The sequence below is a fragment of the Helicoverpa armigera genome, chromosome 24, assembly GCF_030705265.1.
Source record: "Helicoverpa armigera isolate CAAS_96S chromosome 24, ASM3070526v1, whole genome shotgun sequence".
Classification (NCBI taxonomy): Eukaryota; Metazoa; Arthropoda; class Insecta; order Lepidoptera; family Noctuidae; genus Helicoverpa; species Helicoverpa armigera.
Genome location: NC_087143.1, coordinates 7106540 through 7131858, shown reverse-complemented (window position 1 = coordinate 7131858; position 25319 = coordinate 7106540). Strand labels below are relative to the sequence as shown.

Genomic DNA, 25319 nt, shown 5'->3' with positions numbered 1-25319 from the left:
TGTGTGCTTAAGGTTTTTTGCGTCGCAAATACTTTAGAGTTCCGTATCGCCCAAGTCAAAAACTGCATACTTAGGTTTTGTAGCGTCGGTAACTATTCTGAATAAATAATATAAATAAATAATATATTAATCTAAATATAAAATCTATTGAGGATTTAATGAAGAAATAAATAATTTGCCTTCTTTTTGATATGGCAAATCATCACGTGACCCTTCAGACTTTTACTAACCCATCTTTATGCCATCTGAAGCCCTCTGTTTACCAAGACTGCGTTCACACTTTAGGACAATCTCGCACCCCGGCAGGATTATTAAACACTATTTTCTTTTAATTTTCCAGGCGTTTCAGGGTCGACAGTGAGTTGCTCGACCCCGATATCGAACGCGTCGTCCGCCGGCACCCTCCCCGCGCCCACCAGCGACTCGCACCACTGTCTCACACAGGTACTTACACTTAACAATACAAAATGTTGCCCTATTAATAGGATGTTGCAGTAAATTGTAATAGACTAGCTTTGTGCGTGTGTGTGTGATAGATATTGTAGTAGTGTGTGTAGAATGTAGCTGTGATACAATAGTGTCGTGGTTTGGTTGTTGGAAAATATGTTCAAGTATTCGAGTATCAATGTGTTAATTTCTTTCGCAATTTAGTTAACTACTATTTTGGTAGTATTTTTTATTGTTGGGTGGTCACACTGATTTAATTTTTGTATTCGTTCCAATGTCAAAATGTAGTGTTGATACCTAGCATCCTGCCGGGGCTGCGGGTTGTTCGAAAGAGATACCGCGGCCCTGGCACATAAAAGGCCTATGACGGAACACGACGGTTTTTAGTCAGTAAGAGTCTGACACTCCCTCACCGCTGCTAACCCACAGCGGGAGGGGTCATTTGATGATTTTTGACGTCGGAAAAAAAAATACCTAGCATGAGACTTACTGGCAACAAAATTAGGCTTGGAGTTATTTTTAATGTTAAAGTAACATCAAACATTTTCCAACTAACCAAGCCACGATATAGAATTCTCAACATTAGCTTATTTTTCATGAATTGATTGCTTTTAATGCTTTTTTTTATTTAATTCATAAATTTTTTGCTTTTTACATTTAAGTTGCTTATTCAATGTTTTATTTTCTCGCTTGATTATGTTCTGTTACTCTCAGTCCGCGTTCCGGCTGTCGAGTGTATGCAGCGCGGATTCAGGCTTCAGGTCGCAAGACGCCTTACAGCGACGCTCGCTCTACGTTGACAATGTAAATAATTATAATGTACTTTAAGAAATATATAAGAATACTAGCCGTTTGCCCCCGGTATCACCCGCGTCCCGAGGGAACTACTGCCCGTACCGGGATAATATATAGCCTATGGCACTCAGGTACATTGTAGCTATCTATCAATGAAAGAATTTTGGAAATCCGACCAGCGATTCCAAAGATTACCCCCTTTTTTTGTTGTTGTCGCTGGGTAAAAAATGCTATTACGCATGCCTTTCCTGTCGGGGGTACAAACGTTCCCGGTATACCTACTTAAAAGGCACAGCGGCACTCCGACCTCGTCTGAGTGGAGGGAGTCTGGGAATCTATGGAATACAAATTTTACCTCTTCATAATATTAGTATAGATTACTACAGATTCCTCCGTTTCGGGGGAAACTAATTGCCGTATCCGGACAAAATATAGCAAGGAAAAATATAAATATAGATATAATAAATCATCTCGGGGAAATGCAGGAAAGAATGAAAACTGAATTAGCGATAAAAACTTTAATAAGCTTTTTTTGTTCTTTATGTTGCTTTAGTTTAGAAGTGTTGCTTGTAAATTCGATGTTGTAGATATTTATCAAATTATGTTCTGTAATTACATTAGATGGTTAAGCGTTTATAAGATTTTTAAATCGGTTCTATCAGTCATACGTAACTCGAAAACAACTAAGAAAACTTACATGTTGATTTTACCAAAAAGAGTTTTACTACAAAAGATTTGGTGTATAGTTTAAACCTGTGTCACACCGGGGCTGATAGGTAATAGTTAGTAATTATTTTAATTTTGTTTATAATATGTATAGGGTTCGGACAATCAGAGCGTGAGCAGCGAGTGTATCACTCAGGCGAAGAGCCACATTGATGACGAACACACCGACGCACATGACGTCATCAGTAATGCAGGTATGTTACATGCTTTTATATTTCAGAGTTAAATAAAGGCAAACATTACTTTAAAATCAAATTTAAAATCAAAAATTACTATGAAGTATTTATATTATTAACTTCATTCATGTGAACCGAGGAGCCATCTTGATGATTAATTAAATTCCGCATTACCATGGGAATATTGTGCAATAAAAATGTCGCAAAAATTCATTGCACTCACTCCAATATTACATATACAGTCATCTATATACGGTCGATACGCAATTCAATTGATCGTCTATGTTGTCACTTAAAGGTAAAATATATGAACAAAAACATTTCAAAACTCGAATTTCTCGCTCCTCATTCGTTTATATACTTTTAAAAATATGCTTCTAGAATGTTTCTAATACAAGATGTTTGATTATTATTTTGAAATTGTCAGCATCAGCAACTTGGCCAGATTTGAAGGACACTGCACAATTCGAGAGGGCTGCTTCAGCCATCATGGGCGGAAGACCACATACTATTTCAGCAGGTAAATATTTTTATGTGTAATGTTCATTGTTATTTATACTATAAATCTGATTTAAGTTTTCGATGTTTTGACGATCATGTGAAAGTGTGAATGTGGTTGCATGTAAAGGAAGTGGACGTAAGAAACGATTTATGGATTTTCTGAAAACGTAATGTAACTGGCGACTGGTGTAATGTTACAGTGCTTTCTCACTATTGTTGAAAATTATCGCTGCGAATTCACGGGACCAGTCGTGTTATATGATTTGGGAAATAATAATAATGGTGTCCGAAGCCGATTTAGACCATCGACATTTGAGTAACCAGAGATACATAACACAACCTAACAATTAGTTTACAATGCGTTTAAGAGGACGAATTGGAATTTTTGGCGCCAAGGATTTCAATTTTTCTCAGTAAATACAAAACGGATCAAAATACAACTTGGTTACCTGAAAGTTCATGATATAAGCCTTATTTTGTTAGTTGTAGAAACATGATTAGGTAACTTTTATAACAGAGAAAAATATATCAAACATACCTCTTTTTAAAAAGAGATTCACATATTATGGGCAAACGGGACCGATTTAAGCCTCTTAACTTTTTTAGTAGTTGAGTATATACATACTCTTTAAAATGGTAGTAGGAATTTTTATTAAATTATCATTTCTAAATATTAAAATTACAAAACCATTTTGTCGCTTACGACTTTTAGTTATAAGCTAGCGCGCGTATTGTTATCCTCGCCCCGCTCAGACGCTCCGACCCCTTTTGGCGCCTTAGATGCGCGTGCCGGTTATGGAATTATTGTTGACCACTTCCTCGCCTTAACCGACTATATGTGAAAGGTGTCCCTATATTCAGCAGAATAAAATCTACGATGTTCAGCACTCAGCAGAATAAAATCTATTTGTTCCCTTGCAGCGTATGAGCGTGGTCACGCGCGCGCGGCGCTGTGCGCGCACACGTTCTCGCGCGCCGAGCTAGACGCGCCCCGAGACACGCAGATATATGCACGACCGCCGCTGCCCACTGTAAGTCTATATTGTTATATGAGATGGTTTTCTGAACACATTACACACTACTTCTCAATCATTTTATGTTAAATTAAAAATGTATTTTTCAGAACTAGTTAAATATTGGTTAAAGGATTATATTCGAATTAAGACAGACCTAATGTACTCTCTTTACGCATATTCAACTACAGGTGATAAGAAGGTTCTTTAGACTCATCCACCTACGCTAACATAAAAGGTCCTGTTGAAAATCATGATAAATTATGTTTAGTTGCTTTAAGAAAACTTACATTTATGTTCCAGCGAACTTGTGTCTTAATGTCAACCGTGAAAAGCATCATATTCATCATATATAATATATTTCACAGAGATGCTCATCACTAGAACGTCCGGCCGTGCCTAACAAATCGGGCAACGCGAACACTTGCCAACAGGAGTTCAAGCCGACCAAACCCTCGTCTTTGCCACCACATCTTACTAAAGGTAAGCATTTTATAATCATTGTTATATTATTTGTCTAGCTTCTTCCCACCAACTTAGCATGCAGTCTAATATTTCTCTTGCGTATCTCCCAATCTAATGATTAGGTACATAGACCGACTAGCTATCCTATTTCAAACTTTATTGGGTGGGGCTTCCAGCCTGAGTGGATTAAGCTAAGTGTGTGTTTTATATACTTGCCTGTCCTGCTTGTCCTGACTACCTGTCCGGGCTTCTCAACCCGATTACCCGTGCAACCTGTATCTTTACCCATTTCTTGTAATTGAAGTGCCTACCATTTTTCTGTGAGCAATAAATTGTAAAATAATGCATATAAAATATATCGTAGTTGACAATTCCGATAAACGTCCACTACTGGACAAAGGGCTCCTCCAATCTGTGTTAATATATGGTCTTCTTCTTCTTAGCGTTTATGGTGAGAGAAATATTTACCTATAAATATTGCTATAAAACATGTATTTTTCTCTAACAGAAATGCCACAAGCCCTCTACGTGAACATGTCGGAGCTAGCGACACTGGCGGCGTCGCGTGCGCAGCAACACAACGCCGAACATCCGCAACAAGAGAAGGTATGTTCTATATGTTCTATTTGTTTTGTTATGGCAACACAGACTATGACGGCATAGATTTTTTCTCACAAATGTGTGTGCTTATTATGCCAATAATACCTACGATAGCAACATAAACTATAGTTATTTGCCTTATTTTTATCAATATATCTATAAAAAAGTTGTAATTTAGAATCAAGAGAAAGTAGAAAGAAGGTTTAATTCTTTTAAATAACACAACTCAATTTTTACACCACTTTATTTGTTAGTAAAAAAAGTATATCGTACATCAGTCAAAAATAAATAAAAAATAATTTACTGATTCGCATCAATCTTAATCTTATCAACCAGTCATGTGACATACTCGTTTAATTATGAATATAAATCACCTATGTCTTACAAAAGTTGAAATAAATTAACATACAAAAGGTCTCATACCGTTTTCTTATTTAATAAAAAATAGTCCTGTATAACAGTTCGATAAAAACTTATCGACAATTATATCGATGAATCTACAACTTCTAATTGATGCGACCCAGCCTTACTTTAATCCTACAACTACACAAAAAAAAATTAGTGAATATTAAAAATTCTCATGTTGGTCGTTTTGTCCAATAAGTACGATGGTTTCTCGCGCCTTTGACGATTCGATCTGCAAACAAGAATGTCATCAGGTTTCACTCCTTGGTATCATAAGTGGCTTCTAATAATTTCTGCAATGATGTAGTGGGTGCGATCCTGCGACAATGAGACCTCACTCGATTTTATATAACATTGTTCTTACCTATTGCTTATGGTAGGGATGTGATTGCGCTGGAATGATATCGATAAAATTTTATTACACAAATAATAGGGGTTTATTTATTTGTCGAAGCATGATTTGCTTTTGATTTAGACATAGCTTTTTGGAAGAGATTTTTATGAATATTTTTTATATAAGGGTGTTTCATTTAAAATAATTAAAGAATGAACAAAAACTTCTGAACGAGAACCTAACTTAAGTTAAACGAAGAAAAACTTTTACTATCAAAAAGTACTCTAAGTACATTCTTTCAAAGGAACCTAAATCTATATTCACATTAAAAATAATTTATTTGGAGATAGTTTGGAAGTATAAATGCATGTTTTTATTAAAGGTTTATACTCACAGTTTATCCCAATTGAATTTAGCAGCTAAAGCTTCAGAGATCTGCCCCTCTTTCAGTTGCTTTTTAACCACTCTTTCTACTAAACGTAGTGATGAGAACATGTTTTGTACGCTGGACGGCTGACGGGTCCTCGATGTCGTCTGAAATAGGCATTATTCATTGTTTAGAATTAATAATCCTTAAATTCATGAAATAGCAACGCAATATTAATACGCAACTTTCCCGTGGTAATGCCCACTTTCTAAAGAAACTACTGGTATTCAAGTGCACAGATATAACAAGTAGCCTTAATTATCTCTGGGGTTCTCTAATGGGAGATCTCTATAAAAAACGGATAGGCCGTTGATTACAGATTGAATTTTAACATTAGCGTAAGCCATATTAACTATGTCATATTTTAATCTCTTAACGCAAAACAACCTATATGTATCTAATAAAATAATTTTTTTACGAATATATAAAACCATGAGCTACTTTTTATCCATAAGCGGGAACTAATTTCCTCGGGACGCAGATAAAACCGAAAGCTAGTAAAACATAAATTACTCTTACCATAATCTCAACAGTATCAAACAGCTTGCTCATCTCTTTCTTCTCCCTCTCAGTAAGACCCGGGTCCTCCCAGTCGAAGATCTCACTCTCTTTCAGCTTAGTCTTGATCTTTTCTAGTGTAATCGGAGGGTCCTGGTCGTGGATCTCTCCTGATTTGTACGCTGCTTTCAGTTCTACGTCTTCTAGGGGACTGGAAATATAGTGTTTTATAAATGTAAAAGTGTAGTAGTACCCATGTTTGCTAATAATAAATGACTTTGCCTTTGAAAAATAGTGGTGCGATTAGTGGGTTATTTTGGTTAGGTTCACTAGCAATATACATGTCAGTTTTTTTTTAAAGCTACTGTTTACTGTCGTGTAAATGGCCTTAAAGTGTTGTACAAATTTTTTATTTGTTAAATATTGTGTGGTATGTGTCCTTCATTGATCGAAATTTCAATATCTTTGGAAAGCTAAAAAAAAAAAACATATCGCATATCATTGGTAGAAGAATCGAGTCCAGAAATATTTTCTCAAGTTGAAAATAAAAAACATTTTATAATATTTCATTAATAGTTTCAGATAAAAGGGAAATCCAAGCAGGGAAATAACTATGCCTGAACATATTTATTTGCATAACATTCACAGTTTTATAGTCTTCAAACCGATCTAAAAGTAAATACGCAAATTCCATGACTAGAAGTTTGAAAATCACAATTGTTTGTATGATTACATAACAAAGCTACAAGATTCTGGGTTTTTACTACTAATAAAATAGCATCGCAATTTGTACTGAACAATCTATGGAATTAATTATGCGCAATATTTTCATACGACGTTTGGATTTCAATCGTTAAAATTCCGATAAAACCCAAGTATTTGGAGCGTTTTAATCAATTTCTTAGAAATTTATGAACTCACCATGCTTGTATGTGTCGGATGTTTACAGCGATTCTGAAAAGTTTAAGTAATATTTTTAAAGAGTAAAAATGCGATTATAATTATGTAGTTAGCGAATATTTGTAGGATATCATTATTACTAGACTGTATGTATATGTATAGTTTGAAATCAGCAACCCGCATTGAGCAAGCGTGGTGATTAACGGTCAATCCTTCTCCGTGTGAGAGGAGGCCGCAGCCCAGCAGTGGGATGATAAAAAGGCTGTGATGACGATTATTATTAGTCACCAGTTGAGGTCCTATTCATGATTGTTTAAATAATTTTGTAATGTAGGAAAAATCTTAATAAATAAGTAGTAATAGAACCATGTTCCCGATACACGATTTGAAAATATTAATGTCTGTTAAATAATAAAAAGTGGTATATTGGTTCACGGTCAGTTTTATATTGAATGAAAAGCATAGTATTTACACATAATATTATTAGTAGCATTCTCAAGTGATTATTAACGCCCACTTTACCGGACCGAATCTTATTTTCTGCACGCTAGATTTAGAAATTTTAAAATAATTATCCATAATACCATATTGTTTTCACAAGTTGGTTTTCTTTGTGAAATATGCATTTTTCTATTTTCTAATTAGCCGTTTTCACAAGGTTTTACCCGCGTCCCGTGGAACCCGTACTGGGATAAAATGTAGACTATGTTCATCGTGTCTAATGTAGCTAGCCCTGCAGTGAAAGAATTTTTCAAATCGGTCGAGTAATTTCTGAACCGATTCATAACAAACAAACAATCAAATCTTTCCTCTTTATAATAATAGGGTAATGCTTGTGTACTATAATATGTCCTGCACAGCTGGCTGATCTCCTTATATGAGAACAGCTGCTGTAGCCAATAATCGGGTGGGAGGACATCATATTATCTCAGATAGGTAATAAGTACATGTCAGGAGCCTCTTAAGTAGCATGTAGACTAAACAATGAATTGTTTGAAGTACCGACATAAAGCTTATGTTTTGTAAACGGACGCTCAACATCTTGGATATGGTAAACTACCCGTCTTCGTTTCGATGAAGAAACAACTTCATGAAGCCGGCTAAAAAGTGTTTCTAAAGGCCAATCCATTTCTATAGGAAATATATGATAAAATACTAATATTATAGAATACATGCTTGAAGGCGCTACACGCCTCTATGCTAAACTACTATTTGGATAATATAAAAAACTCTTTCAATGATAAATTGGCTATTGTATTTTCTTGTTATCGTGGTGCCCGAAGTAGTTCCTTCCCTCGGGATGTGTATGGACAAACAATAACCAAATAAGGATTCAATGCTTAGCCTTTTTTTCCTTGATAAAAGTTAAACGGATAAAATTTAGTCTCCATAAATGTGTAAACAAATCTATCTATACTAAAGGAAAAACAAACACACAGATTTTTGAAATACCATTGGTATGGCCTACCTAGCGTAAAATGCCTTCCTTATCGTAGGATTGCGATAAAACTATTACTCATGTGTTGTAGCCATGTAAAATCATACAAACATAAATAACGAAACCTGTTTTTCCCTGAAAGATCTTTCAGGAAAAATCTGTCTTAACTTTTCGCATAGCGCATTAAGGTGCTATCTCTTTTATCAATATTATGAAACTGAAGAAGTGTTGGTATGCTCGAACTAATTTGAGGAACCACTGAACCGATTTTTTTAAATATTTCACTGTTAGATCGCCCATTTATCAAGAGAGGCTACTTTTTGAGAATTGCCTACAGGACACGGATGAACCTGCTTGTACGTTAGAAGACAATTATATTTGTTTTTTTCTACATAGAACACTTTACACGCCAATCATTACGGTACGCACAAAAATTAAAGAAAATTCTCCAAAATTAATGAAAAACTATACTTACAGTAAATTGACTAATATTTTGAAGCCGGCTGTAACCATGGCTATTATAACGAAACGCGAGAATATCTATACTTAGTAATATGTACTAGACTACGTTATGTGGTAACGTTGTGACCTATCGTTGCGACGACGCGCGCGCGACTGCCGGCGATGTTACGTCACGTTACATGCTCGTCCAGTTATATTGCTTAGCGCTCATTGAGATCGCGATGTGCGGGGAGCGACGCGACTTGATACTTGCTTAGAGATTTTACAAGCAAGATTTATGCGAGATTATCCGGAGGCGCAGAGTTGTTCCTAAAGGACGCTGGTTCGGCCGCTGTACGTTGGAAGACAATATTTTCTTTCTTTTACAGCACTTTACACAACAATCTTTATAGCTATAGGCAAAAAAATATGTACTTACAGTAAATTGACTAATATTTTGAAGCTTGCTGTAACCATGGCTATTATAACGAAACGCGAGAATATCTATATACTTAGTAATATGTACTAGACTACGTTATGTGGTAACGTTGTGACCTATCGTTGCGACGACGCGCGCGCGACTGCCGGCGATGTTACGTCACGTTACATGCTCGTCCAGTTATATTGCTTAGCGCTCATTGAGATCGCGCCGTGCGGGGAGCGATGCGACTTGATACTTGCTTGGATTTTTTTACAAGCAAGATTGATGAAAGATTATCCGGATGCGCAGAGAAGTTCCTAAAGGGCGGTTATACCGCTGTACGTTGTACACTAATCTTAACAGCTATATGCAAAAAAAATATGTACTTACAGTAGATTGACTAATATTTTGAAGCCGGCTGTAACCATGGCTAATATAACCAAACGCGAGATAATCTATATACTTAGTAATATGTACTAGACTACGTTATGTGGTAACGTTGTGACCTATCGTTGCGACGACGCGCGCGCGACTGCCGGCGATGTTACGTCACGTTACATGCTCGTCCAGTTATATTGCTTAGCGCTCATTGAGATCGCGCCGTGTGGGGAGCGACGCGACTTGATACTTTAAGGGTTTCTTATATTACCCTAAATTAATTTTGTCAATGTGCCTGGCTTAGATTTTTTTTGAGGCAAAATTAATAGTGTATTTTAATTTACAGTAACTTTTCCTTTTCATCAAATCTTCTCTTATCATAATTTTATTAGAGGTCGGTGCCAGTTTTCTTATTTCCCTCTACTCTATCTGTCGTTATCTGATAAGTAACATAATTTCTAGCCTTATCGAGATTTGTCTGCTTTTTTTATTTGCTCAAGAAACCATAATCGACTTAGAGTTATTGCATTATATTAAGCTTTTTATGAATTGCCTAATCTATGGGCGATTCTCTGTAAGCTCGTAATCGGCTGTCCGGACCGATTTTTTCAATAAATAGTTTAATTCTTATTTAAAAAATCACATTTTATGAAACTTTAACCCTGAAGCTTCACGGGCCCTTTGTTTTTATAACCATAATTACTTTAATTTTTTTTCTATACGTTTTAGAAGCTCGAAAAATACAGTCCCCTGGCTGTCCCTTTCACTGCATTCACACCTAGAAATGCGATTTCCGAAAAACTTGATGAAACTACTTTCACTTAGCAGTTAATATCACAAACAAAAATAATGAAATTATATTATTTTCGTAAAACAAGCACTCATTACAACTTTATTCATTTTAATAAACTCCTGTAAACTTTGTCCTGAGAATTTTAATACAGTCCCCTGCCAAAAATTTAAATCAATATTTAAAAAAAACTATAATATTTTACAATCGTTTTATTAGTGCAACGAAATGCAATTGTTGTGAAGTTGGCAAACTTATCAAATGCGGTAACGATACGCCATTCTGTTTAGTGTTAGAGCGTCATTTGTGAGGCGAACAAGCGTTTGGGCCGCTACCACACACAGGCCTCTGGTAAATAATTGTATGTAATTTAATTACTTAAATTATCTCTATTTATAGTTAATTGTTACATTATTTGTGCCTTAATTGATCAGTAGGTTCTTAAAAAACTATAAGACATCGGTTTCATAAATATTGTGAAATCTAACTGAAATACACAGTCCTCTGGCAACAGTCCTTTGCCAAAAAACGCAACAGGGGACTGTTTAACAAAACAGGGGACTGTGTATTCTGCGTATTGGTTTAATAGTTTTCATGAATTGTTTGTGTAAATTTATTCGCTTGTCTCTTTTATTAATTTTAGAATCAAACTATCATTGCATCGCATTATTTTTTTCCTTTATGAACTTGAATTATATGACACAGGCTGATCGAACGCACGTGATATGGCTCCTAAAAAGAAGAAGCTATCCCGAGAGGAATTACTACAAAAAAAGAGAGAATCAGAGCGGCAAGAGCGACTGCCCTATCTGACCTCCACAACTCAGTTACCCGTGCAACCGACTTTTTTTAACGACGCTAAAAATCATCAAATGACCCCTCCCGCTGCGGGTCAGAAGCGGTGAGGGAGTGTCAGACTTTTACTGACTAGAAATCCGTCGTGTTCCGTCGTAGGCCTTTAATGTACCAGGGCCGTGGTAACTCTTTCGTACAGTCCCGCAGCCCTAGAGGCCCTATGCCCTGCTGGGCCTCGCTAGGGTTGCTGACATCAACTTGAGGAGCGCGTGGAACTACGCACGCCACCGACACGGGTCTGTTGTCTAAAAAGACGCAGGAACGATGAACCATCTGAACTCATCGCCCACAGACCCAGGCCTACGGTGGCCGGGAGTCGTCTCGCGCAACCCGGCACCCGTGGTGACTACCTGGTCCAGCCGGGATGAGAGATGCGAACTCTCTGTCGTTCCGCCGCCTACTTCTCGAGCATGACTGCTTCGCAGAAGGAGGCGACGGCATCCCATTCCTCTCGCCCCGGACCATGGCATGAACCAGGGCCGGACGCCCTCGACGAGGATCCGGCGGTGTCCTTCCCATGCAGGGCACTCCTGGACTGTGAGGTCCATCGTGTCCTCGAAACTGTCCGCACAGTGGTGACACCCGGGCGCCACCTCAGGACCTATTCGATATTTCCCAAAACAACCGTGTCCGGTGAGGACCTGCGTCATGCGGTAAATGAGGGCGCCGTGACTCCTCCCGAGCCACTCTTCAAAGAGGTTCCCACTATGGTGGCGTGCCCTAACCCTGTACCCCTTAGTTCGACTGGTGTTAGACTTACTGGCTTCTGACTACCCGTAACGACTGCCAAGGATGTTCAATAACAGCCGAGACCTACAGTCTAACGTGCCATCCGAAACACAGTCTTTGGTGAAAAGTTGCATTGGTACTTGCCTGATCTGGAATCGAAGCCGCGCCCTCATAATTGACAAGTTGGTTCTTTACCCACGAGGTCCAAGACGCCTTTTCGCCGGCGACGTCATTGGTAAGCAGTTGAAAGAAATGGGTTATCAAACCAAACGTTCAAAATGGCGAAACACGTCTTTTTATAGTTCACAGTCACATAGACATGAAGCTTAGCGCTCTTCATACTGCTAACATATTAACTTACAACAATCACCAGGAGTTGCTGGAAGATCTATGTTGCGACGTATAAAGATCTATGTCGTGTCATGCTTGCGGTAATAAAAACCCGAAATATATGGCTTTTGATCATAGAAAAGTCATAAAATGTGTGTTTCTGTTCACATTCAAAACAGTCCCCTGATGCCTCAAACAGTCCCCTGTTATGATTTTTTGGAAAATCGCTAATAACTCGGAAAATAGGTACAAATTCAGTGGGCCTCCTTGTCTAACTAAATAAATAGTTAATTTTCTTTGGCATAGGACTAGGTTTTTTGTCAAATTTAAAAAAAAATTGCCAGGACAGAATTTGTATGGAGCTGAACGAGCTTACAGAGAATCGCCCCTATGTAGATTCATAATTTCCAGAGATAAACATGTTCATCCTGAAACTTTATGAAAAAAAAAAATGGCGTAGTTAGTATACCTGCCTGATACGCTGAAGGACGCGGAAGGTTTGATTTCCGCGTTAGTCAAATTTAAAATCAACCAACTGGATACTCATATTACAAAAGTATCAAAACCATTCAATCCTACTTACTACACTCACGCCTGTAAACATATCATTGTTTCAAGTATGAAAACTTCGATCTAACCGTCGCGTCGTGTAGCTTCATATGCGAGCACACCATAACAATATCTGTTTGTATCATCTGTGACTTTATTACAATGATTGTTACACCTTTTGAATTTTTAAGTAACATAACATTGACTATATTTTGGGAGTTTAAAATCCCGTGATTCGTTATAAATAACTAGCATCCGCTTGTTCGAAATCTGGCTGCAAAACAGCACTTTTTGAACATCAGGAACTTACAAAAGACAGCCCCAAAAAGGCCCACCCTTCACCACTTCCTATATGTTTTTGCTGGAAGAAGAAGTGTCGCAACAAACTCCCTGGCAACACATGTCTGTTGACTAGCATATTCACCCTTGTCTGTCGAGAGCTATTTTCCGAACCTGCATAGGGTTTAAAAGTATTCTAAGACCTTTCCTCTGGTCCAAGCTACCTCCTTACTAATTGTCATGCAAATCGGTTCACCCAGTCTTGAGTTATTGGTAGGCCTTACTTAAATATCTCTAGATGGTTTAAACATAAACTCCTGGTTTTTATTAAGTCCATCTTGGGATTAGCAAAATGATTCTATACTTATGTTATGTTTTAAAAAAACAATAATAAATGTATATGCTTATTCTTAGTTTTAATACAATGATCTTATGAAGTTTCCCAACATTGTTTGTTTTTTATTATTTTATGATAGCCATAACTTTCGCTCCAATAAATCATTGTTTTATGTATATGTTGTAAATATTTATGATAGTAAGAATATATTATAGTCATCTTCAGTGTTGTTACTAGCATTGATAGGTGACCTTGGATAAATGTAGAAGTATGTAAATTGCTATTAAAAAAAATATTGTCAAAATTTTAAAGTATTTTCCCGAAACTATGATCATCATCATCATCAGCCATTAAATAAATAAATATGCAGCTTACAAAAGTAACATTGGTTCTGGCCTGTGTCCTAGAATCCAGCACACTTTGGTGCTTGGAAAAATTTTAAATTTTTAAAATTTAAAATATGCAAAGTCAAAGAGAAAGTATTAACTTGCAAATAAATACAGTTACATAAAATGTTGTTACTAAATATTAATTTAGAATCATTTCAATATTTTCAGGACATTTGTCCTAAACTATCACAAAAAAACGTTCATATAAATATGTTTTTCCTTCTTAAATTCCAGGTGTGCTCAGAAAGCAGTGCCAGTGAATCATCACTCGAATCGTCCAGCGGTTACGGCAGTCAGGGTGCGTTCGCTGCCGAAGACCACGCACTCCAGCATCAAGTGCAGCACCCTGATGGTGAGGGAATTTAGACCTTATGTTGTGGTGTATAGGAGTGTTTTTAGATTGGCGTTTGTTTGTTGAGGGGGATTGGGTTGTGGCGAAGTTAAAATAAGGACATTGGGGGCAAAAGTTCACCGATATTATAATGTCAGTTTTATTAAATCCACTGTTTACTATGAATTTTCATGTTCAATCTTTAAACAGTTTAAGAAAAACAGATGATGGTGTTGTCGGTGACCTTGGACCTTAGAATTTCACAAATATTTATTTCTAAGTAAAAGTTAATCAGAGAACCCTCATTCTACCCAAGCGGGGCCCAGCAGGGCCAAAGCCTGCTGGGGCTGTGGGATTGTTCGAAAGAGTTACCGCGGCCCTGGTACAAAAAAGGACTATGAAGGAACTCGATGGGTTTTTAGTCAGTAAGAGTCTGGCACTTCCTCACCGCTGCTAACCCACAGCGGGAGGGGTTATTTGATGATATTTGATGTCGTTAAAAAACCCTGATTCTCATTATGTTATTGTTTTAAAGTGGAGCGATAAGATTCAGATCTTATACAAAGAATAATAACAATGGTTCCGTTGACTTATTACAAACATGGAAAATGACACTAACTTACAGAAATCTGGATTTTACTTTATCCAACAGACATATCACATTATACTGTGGTTTAATGTTTGCCATTATACTTGTAAAGTAATCAAAATAGTACAAAATAGTAAAAAACTTTTTTCAATATTGTGTGTCCCTGATATTCGCCCTAATTCAGTCCCTTCTACAATATAATTGTTGTTGACTGATTTGAATATGTATGTATGTATATCGATGTATATAAGGTTCATATTAGATTAGCAAGCGTGCTGTGTGAATTTGTTTGTTAGATGTTCGTTATTTGTGTTGATGTTGTAGTTTTATTGTTTTTTTCCTTTTTTTATATTAGTTGAGCAATTTTCTGTTGAATTAAAGAATTATTTATTAATTATGCCATGGAAAAGTTCATCTAATGTGACAATTTCAATCAAAGTATAATCAAAATTGTTGATATTGCTGACCATAACAGCAAATAATACCTACTTTGGGCAAATCAAACTTGTTCCTTTAGATATATAAATTATCTCATTATAGTCTGCTGTTTCATGGTGCCATATAAATCATATTTTTTAAATAAAGGCCCTGTTAAAGATAACTTATAATCATTCTAAAGAAGAAAAGATATTCTAAAGTTGCCTTTTTTCACCCATTTTACTTTAATTTTATGTTTGTAACCACGCTTTGCATGCCAATTTTTTTTGCAAAATCAGTCGAATCCGAAATCGTGACTCTACGCCGTGACAGCGAGGCTTCAGTGGCCAGCGCAAGGGAGTCCTTCTCCATATCTCTCGGGAGTCTGGAAGAAGCTGTCAGGTGTTTAGACGAGGCGAGTGAGACTCCAGCCTTCGCGACCATCGGCAAGAAGCCAGCTGTGCCCAAACGTAGACCTGTTTCTATGACCGGTGAGGAATTTGTAAAATGGTGACGGTTTTGAGGGCTAGACTAGTATTTTATGAGGTCTTTGGTAGAACCAGAAGAATCGCTCTAAAGTGAGTATAGAACTCTAGAGATAACTTGTAACTATAAATCACTGCCCAGCGTCGAGGATCTGGCCTTTGGATGTTGAATCATTGGGAGTGCTGAAACTGTAAGTACCTACACTACTTACATGTAGTTTTTTTACTGTGTTATTTTTGTATAGGATTTAATTTGCACGAGATTTTTATTTATGTTTATGTGTTTGCATGTTTTAAGTGTTAATTCATACCTATTCATTAGTCACATAATAATTTTATTATATATTTAGCTCTAGAAATTAATTAATTTTATTATATTCCAGCGTCAGTATGGTGCCGGCGCGGGTCGTCGAGCTCGCTGGGCAAGCCGCCGCCGCCCGTGCGACGGTCTTCTTCCATCTCGCGGCCTCAGAGGGGACAACAGGTCAGGAAGTTATGATATTATGTGTATATTTTTACCTAGTCTTACTAGGACAAGGTAAATAATTGGAAATTACTTTGAATAAAGGAGACAAAATTTCGGGCGTTGCTCAAGTCACTTTGCAGAAACCAATTTTATAGGTGTAAACGGTTGATGTGTGTCTTATGCGCGTACGCATATAAGGAATTTAGTTGCAAACCGAGATTTCGAAAACTTTATCATGTTACCTCTTTTTCCCATTGTAGAAGAAAAATCTCGAAAAAGAGGACCTTTATGTCTGTTTAATTATTATCGACATATTTTTAACTTGAAGAGACTAATAAAACAAGAGTCTACAAATTGAACTATCAAAACTAGTCCATCTGACCATAAAAAAAAAACACATATTTACTTCGTCATTTAATTCAGACTAAGCTCATAACACCACAATACAGTTGCGTCTTACACAAACAATCTAAGTATAAAGTGTATTGTCTTAAAACAATCTATATTTCCCCACAGAACACCCAAAGTCCCCAGCTATGTACCGAAGCGGACAACCTGCCGCCGCCGCCCGCCTTCTTGTTGCAACCTGACGCCGACGCCGGTGATTATGACCGTATACATACTTTGTGCACTTTTCTATTAGTTTTAGTATTTTTTTTTAATAGGGGCAGTTTTGGTTTAGTTATGTGACAAAATAATTCATCATCATCCTCCTGCCCTTATTCCAATTTTATTTGGGATCGGCGCTGCATGTCGAGGAAACTGCGGTAACCTATGTCTATTCTTAGAGTCAGCTCTCGAGCTTTCACCAAAAACTCGATTTTATCTACATTGGTTCAGTAGCTTTTCTTTCATTTTCTTATTTTATTTTTGTACACAATAATGGTAAGTTTCCGAACTGCATAGAATGAGCTTATTTTCACAACGTGCACTTGCTTGATGCACATTGCTGAAACGAGAGACACAATATTTTTTTCTAGATGCTGTAGAGCACACACATTATTTTCTTTTATCTGTGCACAAATATAACTTATTATACATCAATAAAAGAATTTATATCTTAAGAATTTCTTAATCATGTATTTCTACTGCTATTGTGCATTTTTTGCAAAAGTCGTGGTGGCCTAGTGGGTAAAGAACCAACCTCTCGAGTATGAGGGCGTGGGTTCGATTCCAGGTCAGGCAAGTACCAATGCAACTTTTCTAAGTTTGTATGTACTTTCTAAGTATATCTTAGACACCAATGGCTGATAAAAAGGTGAAGGAAAACATCTTGAGGAAACCTGGACTATAAAGTCTGAAATCACCAACCCGCATTGAGCAAGCGTGGTGATTATTGCTCAATCCTTCTCTGTGTGAGAGGAGGCCTGTGCCCAGCAGTGGGACGATAAAAAGGCTGTTACAATTGTGCATTTTATTGTGCAAACACTTCCATCAAAATCTTATTATTTTGTGCCCAGTTCCTATAAGGAAACTCTGGCATAAACAATTTTTTGTGAGATGTACGAATTCTGTAATAATTCACCAACCATTTTCTTTACAGCCCACATAAACGTAGCAGAAACAGTGAAACAACTGACCGAGTTGAAACACATGCCAGCCTCCCCAGGCATCGTCCGCCGAAGCTTACAGCAACTACAAAGTCAGAACCAAAATCAGAATAACGCCAACCCGCAATCCCCAACCACCCCATCTCTTTCTACCTTCCAACAAGCTAAGAGCAATTTTTCGTCGTCGACAAGTTTGAACAGCACTGGGAATTTGAACCCTATATACGGGCAGACAGGGCACAGAATCATGGCGTATGTGGAAAATTCTATGTACGTGAGGAAAAATAGTTTGAATAGCTCGAACTCGGATTTGTTGAATGCTGGTGAGTTATTTTTATTAATGTAATATTTTTTTTGATGGTTTTTGTAAATAAAAAAAAGAACTTGATTTTATAATGCAATATTCTTTTTAACCCTACAACTACTACATTGGTACAGTTTTGTTAATCAGGTGTTTTGCTCTTTACGTAGCAACAGGCGCCACCATTTATGAATTAAGGAATAGTATAATATTCCTACGTTAAAACTTGTTTCTATGATATTATATTAGATTAGCCCCATAGTAAGCTATTTATTAGATTGTGTGTGCTTGGATGCTAAAATAACTTGAACAATTGATAAACTACATATACTTATGTACCTATTAATACATATTATAACTCCACACAGCCAGTAAGCATGTATATTGTAAAGATGAAATTATGCCTACTGTAAAGTATGCTTTAGATACATATGTACTCTACGATTTCACAACAATTTTTTCCAATAATTTCGCAGCGATTTACGGTGAAAGTCGCGGTTCGCCGCACGGGTCGTCGCCGTCGACGCCGAGCTACGGCGAGAACAACTCGTTCTCTAGCTTCGGGCCTAGAGTCTCTAACGAGTCACATTATGGACAGACGGGTAAGTTATCTATGGAAGAAAAATTGTTTGACAAATTATTTGATCCAAACGTGACATATTGGCTTTTGCTAGCGGTTTCACCCGCGTCCGTGCTAAGAGTAGCCTTTCTCAATAAATGGGCTGACACTGCAAGATTTTTTTAATTGGACCAGTTGTTCCTGAGATTAGCTTGTTCCAACAAACTTAATAAAGTGCATATAGATGATGCCTTTCATATTTTTTCAGTGGGTACCTATAAATCGTCTGCACATAGTTTAGTTATTCAGCCATTTATACATGTCCTCTCGGGCATGTGTTCAATCGGTTCTGATTTCTTTAACTATTTATAATATGAAGTACATATAAATATACACAAGCATTGAAGTTCAAAAGCCTTTTTCGTGTACAGGCTTCAAAATGCAACAAGAAAAGAAATACGGTAACAACACGATTTACGCTCAACCGTCGGAAATAATAGCCGGCTTCAACAACATGTCGCGACACGACACACTCAGTCCCCTGGCGCTGCGCAAGAACATCGCCGCCCGCTCACACAGTGCTGACAGACATCATTTAGAACGTAAGTACAAATATTAATATCTAATAATAAAATAATAGCCGGCTTCAACAACATGTCGCGACACGACACACTCAGTCCCCTGGCGCTGCGCAAGAACATCGCCGCCCGCTCACACAGTGCTGACAGACATCATTTAGAACGTAAGTACAAATATTAATGTCTAATGATAAAATAATAGCCGGCTTCAACAACATGTCGCGACACGACAGACTCAGTCCCCTGGCATCAACCATCAACATTATTAAGAATGTTCATAAGGAATCTTTCAAATATCTTATTAATTTTTCGAATTAAATAGTAGTTGTCTTAGATAGTTCTATAAAGAAAACTGTAATCAAAATATTGAGCATACTTACCGGGTGTCATCTTAATAGAAGCAGTGACATTTAAATTTCTTCTTTTTCCCCAATCTTCATATTTCATATTTCACAAGTCCTTTTCAAGTGCTCAGTTTGTCATCGCTTGCCATAACTTTATATAGCTATCCTTCGATATTAGACAGTCCATATGGATGGACTTTGACGTCTTGAGATAAGATTCAAATTACCTTGGTATCATCTGACACATACGTCTGCACATATTTAGACGTGGCTATGTCTAAATATGTGCAGTTTTTTTATCTTGCTGTATGAAATGATTATATTTTCTCTTTTTTTTCTTATTCACCATATGTAGAAGTGATTATCCAGCATAATATATTCCAGAAGGCGGTCTAATCGCGAGCCTGAGCGCGAAGCTGTCGCCCGCGTCGCCGCGCAGCCCGCGCCGCGCCATCTCCAGTATTGCGCCTGCCGACCCACCTGCTAAGGGGAAAGGTAAGACCTGTACTTCATTTAGTGTTGAATGTTATTGTTATTAGACTTTTAATTGTTCTACTGCACATGGGATTCTTAAATTTTACGACAGCTTATTTACAAAAATTAGCTGGAGGGACTTATTGAACGTGTTCTTTCTCATCATCGTCAGCCTTTTTACCGACCCACTGCTGGGCACAGGCCTCCTATGACATAGAGTAGGATTGGGCGTTAAAAACCACGCTTACGATTGTTAAAAAATATTTGCGTTACATATTTATTTTATAAATAAATAAAAAAGGGAGAAATTACAACTATAGGTACTATAAACTAGATTCTATGTTGTAATCGTGTGGACCCATCATAAATTCTTGCAAGTGTCTCGATATCAGGGTATATGATATAAGGGATATGGGCCGATATCCTTTTACTTATACTTATTTATATATTTAACCAGGTACTGTCCCGAGCGCAGTACAACCCGCGTTCCTGGACAAGCTCTCAGCCACCATCCAGCAACAGCGGCGACAACTCGACAACACCCGCGCCAACACCGTACGAGACATCATCAATGCTCATGCACAGGTACATATACTGTTCATTTGTTCTTCCCGAGAAATTAACCTCTTATATGTTGCTAATTAGAGAACAATAAAAATAATAGTTGTGTCTCGCGTGGATCCGCACATATAAGGGGTTAAGAAGTGGATGTAAGGGGCAAAACAACATCTTTCTGCCCCAATAGCCAACTTCATGATGCACCATGTGTCCGTTAGAAAACGGAGGAGGCTCCGGCGACCGACTGGTGGCGGTATAATCAGCTTAGCAATTCTTCGGGCTGTCATGTCAATGACTTTGGTTCTTCTGCTGATCTCCTCATTTCTGATTCGAACAAATATCATACCTACGGGATTAATTGTTAAATACCGGGAGTTTTTCAGAAAACTCGTCATATTTTAGTTCTTCAGATATTAAAGCAAAAATAAAAATATTTAAACTGAACTAAACACTAATGCCCCCCGGACGTAGTTTCAGGCTAAATGCTACAACATAATATAAATAGATATTTATGTAATTATCACAAGTTGTAATGTATTTTGTATCGACAGCCCGACCCTCGAATCTGCCACACTTCGCTGATGGAGCAGATCAAACGCGGCGCAACGTTACGCCGCAACAAACACTGCAACGACCGATCCGCGCCTAAGATACGCTAGGTAATGTATTTATTTTTACCATATTATTTAATTACATGATTGTTTCTCGTATTGTAATAATTAAAGACAAACAACTTACTATAGGACGGAGCAACAAAACCAAAGAAAATCTATCAAGTGCGAGCCAAACTCGCGCATAAAGGGATCGGTAGAATAATTCGTTTTGTTGTATGAGAATCCCCCAAAATACTTATTTATCCTATTCTACGTTGTAATTTTAAACCGGCAATATAAAAATGTGAATAATAGCCTGGTGTCAGACAGACGGATTGCCTAAGGCCTTTTTAAAACTGGTTATCAGACTTTTGTAACGGTCGTAAGGATTGCCAAAGATGTTCAAATGAGAACCGGGACCCCCCAGTTTATCGTGGCATCTGAAACACGGAGAAACTCGTCATAACAAGATGGTAATCCATTCACGGACCGACCAGGTCAAGCGTTGCTTAACCTTATGATCAATAGATCCTCGTAGTTAATATTTAGACATAAACTAGCACAGTTTTTTTGCATTTACGATGTAGGTATTTTGGTTTAAGAAATTAAGAGTCAAAATCATTGACATTAATTTCTAAATAATTCTATACGCCATAAATACACATATTTATTAAATAAACAATGCATACAATTTTCCTCAATCCGATTTTAGCTCGGTATTTCCATACAGTAGTGTATGTAAGAAATTCTGTGTACATACAATATTATGACGTATATTTCATGCTTTCTTATCTAGTGGGATTTGTGATTTAAAACTCTATGGTGGGCCTTCCCATAAAACATAGAAATTGAATCATTAATATGTGAATTTATACTTAGCTAGCAAACACCCAGTTTCACCCAAATCCTGAAGGAACTAAGTCCCGCACCCGGATAACATGTGGTCTAAATGTTATTCTGATGTTATAGCTAAAATACTGCCAAGTTTCATCAAAATGACCAAGACCCGTAAAAATATTAAAGTCATTTTAAAATATGCTGATAATTTCTTGACATCGAAATAGATGGCTAGCGATATCGGGCACAGGGTCCAAGGTACCGGTCGTTAGGGCTTCATAGATAGAAACCTCTTCACAATACGCACCGTATCAAGAAGTACTGCCATCTGAATCAGTCCCTTGGCCCAGCCACCTATCGAGAACCAAGTGTTAATCGAGTGTGTATTTTTATATTAAGATTTTATACGCAAAACTAAGATTAGGTTAAGCGACAGTTACGCTCGAAAGTAAAATCATATTTTAAAACTTAACTATTCTTAATAATTCCTGCATTTATTGACAAAACAAATGTATCACTATGTTTACATGTTTAAAATGATATCACTGCTTTAGCATGCTATGTGTGTCAGTCCACTGTAAAATGTACCTTATACGCATTGACACTTACGACATTATGTTGCTATATTCTAAACAACCACGTACAATTTGTATTTCTAAACGACGTAAGCGCCAAAGTCCATAAGGTACATTTTACAGTGGCACACACATATTTGTAGTGCAACGCATCAAAATTTGATTTCGTAAAAACCAAACAGGTACCTACTGTTTTGATCTAAATAAACCGGGTGCAAATATGTTTTGAATGTTTTGATACTTAGTCATATTGTTGATCAACAAACTACGAATCATTCGTGAATTACGTATGTGTTTACAATTTGAGAATTTGAGGTTAACCAAACTATGACCTGGTGTCAAATTGATGTCATTTGGCTATCGTTATTACATGGTGTACCCACCCTTACGGTGATCGCATGCCTTTCACAATTTTAATCGTTCTATTCCAATAACGGTATCTAATCGAGATTGGTATTTCCTTTTGTCTCAATCCTTCCAAAGGTTGTCTGTAAGAGATCGCTTTTAACGATAAGACCGCCCATTGTGTCACCTACTTTAAAATCACATGGTATACATAATAAAGATTATATCTATCTATCTATCTATTGAATTTAAACACTCGAGTCAGAGATTAAAGAATATTTAAATTACAAAGTTTAGTTTGTTGGCTGAACGATAACAAAACAATAGGGTATTACATGCATTTTTGAAATATATCTTAAATAAATTCTTTAGTCTTAATATATCTCTAAAAAATTAAAAATATTTTTTTTTCTCACGTTATGTACAAATATAAATTAATTGTTTTATCATAATTTCAAATTTCGCGCGTATTTCGCGAAAACGCGGCACACAACGGACGCCATGATTGTTTTTTGTCATGACGTCATTACGTTAGTAAACAAACTACAGCTGTCAGTAATACATATTTTGATATGTATTGAAAATTTTAACTGACACTTTTGTTTACTACCGTAATGACGTCATTAGCATGGCGGCGACATTTCGTAGTGTTCAAAGACAGATAAAAAAACCTAAAAACTTTAAACTGCAATAAAAAATATATTTATGTACCTTACGAAGTGAAACTAACATTTCCCGATTGCTTTTCCTCTAAACAATCATTGTAATACACTTTTAATTTTTTTCTCATCTAGACTTATTATATATTAAAGCAGAACAAAATATACCGAGAAGGCGAAATTTTTAATTTAATTCTATCATATTCTTTTTCTTATTTTAGTCTTTCACATAAACCACTACTAACCAATAGGAATTTCCCCATCGCCGCTTACTTTAAAAATAGTATTAAATGCTGTCATTTTGTATGAATCAGTTTGTTTTACAAACTTCACAATTTTTAATGACGTACAGTGTACCTGACGTAGGTACACATGTAGTCAGCTACCTACGTTTTATATGCATATTATATGTAGTTATAAAGTTAAGGTAGGTTTTTCACTGACTCATAAGTGTATTGAACTTTTAGGTCATCATCAGGCTTTTTCTATAAGCATCACTTGTAACTAACTATGTATGTAAGAAAATCTTGGAATCTTAATTTGACCCACTTCCCGATCTTCGATAAGGATGAAATTTTGCACATGCTACGAGTTCTGATAACAATACATGACTAGCATGTTTTTTAAACTATAAATTTTTTACTAGCCCACTGCAGGGCATAGGAATCTTCTCATATAAAGAAGGAATGCTCTTTAATCACCACGCTTACTCAAGGCTCAGACAATTCCAGACTTTAAAGTCCAAGTTTTCTCGCGATATTTACCTTCAGATGCTCAGTTATCGGTGTCCAAATAAACATTAGAAAGTGCATATACCTAAGAAAAGTTAAATTGGTGACGTAGAATTGATCCCGAAAACTCTTACACGAGTTGCAAGTCCTTTAAACCACTAGGCTACCGCAATTTCCTTTTAATAACAAGCGGTTTTGCCTGGTTTTACCCGTCTTCTTAGAAAATTATTTGCATTACCTGGAGTTTGATGAGTATGTGATTGAGTAAACTATTTGGAAAATTATCCTATTTAATAAACTTTTTAGTGTTCAAATTACCTCTATATAAAATTTCTCTTATATCCTTTCAGCAGTTTTACGATGTTACGTAGGTAATAAACTTTCATAGTTTTATAATAACATCCAGCATTGTTTTAAATGCACAAATTGTATAGGTACCTACCTATTTTTTTTCCTTAGGTGTATTTCGTCACCGATGATGTATCCTACAATACCTATGTACAGAATTATCTACGTAATTAAACTGGAAATTCCACGTATATTTATTGTTTTTAAAACAATAAATAGGAAAGCTATTTTCGGTATGATATTTTTCTAATTAACAATTAGAATACAATAACATTGAAATCTGCTAAAATCTGCTCATAAAACGTCATTCCATGTTCGAAATGTATATTCTCCGAAACTACTGAACCGATTTGAAT

At 36.7% G+C, this 25319-nt stretch overlaps 2 protein-coding genes across 9 annotated transcripts in view; one reads left to right on the top strand and one right to left on the bottom strand.

Moving 5' to 3' along the window:
* Positions 1-25319, top strand: part of LOC110371191 (uncharacterized) — a 130622-nt gene that overhangs the window by 100217 nt on the left and 5086 nt on the right. Inside the window, exons 9-25 of one of the 4 annotated variants that reach the window (XM_064040995.1) lie at positions 341-444; positions 1162-1251; positions 2063-2162; positions 2572-2664; positions 3567-3676; positions 4027-4141; positions 4632-4729; positions 14458-14575; positions 15860-16051; positions 16429-16529; positions 17028-17124; positions 18055-18384; positions 18839-18964; positions 19353-19523; positions 20228-20338; positions 20775-20902; positions 21427-21534. In XM_064040995.1, the coding sequence (XP_063897065.1) occupies positions 341-444; positions 1162-1251; positions 2063-2162; positions 2572-2664; positions 3567-3676; positions 4027-4141; positions 4632-4729; positions 14458-14575; positions 15860-16051; positions 16429-16529; positions 17028-17124; positions 18055-18384; positions 18839-18964; positions 19353-19523; positions 20228-20338; positions 20775-20902; positions 21427-21534 (2192 nt within the window). Of the gene's footprint in view, positions 1-340; positions 445-1161; positions 1252-2062; positions 2163-2571; positions 2665-3566; positions 3677-4026; positions 4142-4631; positions 4730-14457; positions 14576-15859; positions 16052-16428; positions 16530-17027; positions 17125-18054; positions 18385-18838; positions 18965-19352; positions 19655-20227; positions 20339-20774; positions 20903-21426; positions 21535-25319 lie in introns of those variants that run through there. The other 3 variants (XM_064040992.1, XM_064040993.1, XM_064040994.1) reach the window with 3 other exon arrangements.
* On the bottom strand, positions 4963-10110 carry LOC110371190 (uncharacterized). Of its 5 annotated transcripts, XM_021327318.3 has the most exons (6): positions 9201-9354; positions 7309-7341; positions 6409-6598; positions 5857-5996; positions 5493-5521; positions 4963-5360 (listed from the first exon to the last, which is right to left on the bottom strand). In XM_021327318.3, the coding sequence occupies exons 1-5, from the start codon at positions 9236-9238 to the stop codon at positions 5500-5502; spliced, it is 423 nt and encodes a 140-aa protein (XP_021182993.1). In that variant the 5' UTR covers positions 9239-9354; the 3' UTR covers positions 4963-5360; positions 5493-5499. The 5 variants fall into 5 exon arrangements, with proteins under 5 accessions (XP_021182993.1, XP_049706367.1, XP_063897068.1 ...); XM_049850410.2 differs by lacking the exons at positions 5493-5521; positions 9201-9354 and adding an exon at positions 9978-10110; XM_064040998.1 differs by lacking the exons at positions 5493-5521; positions 9201-9354 and adding an exon at positions 9606-9737.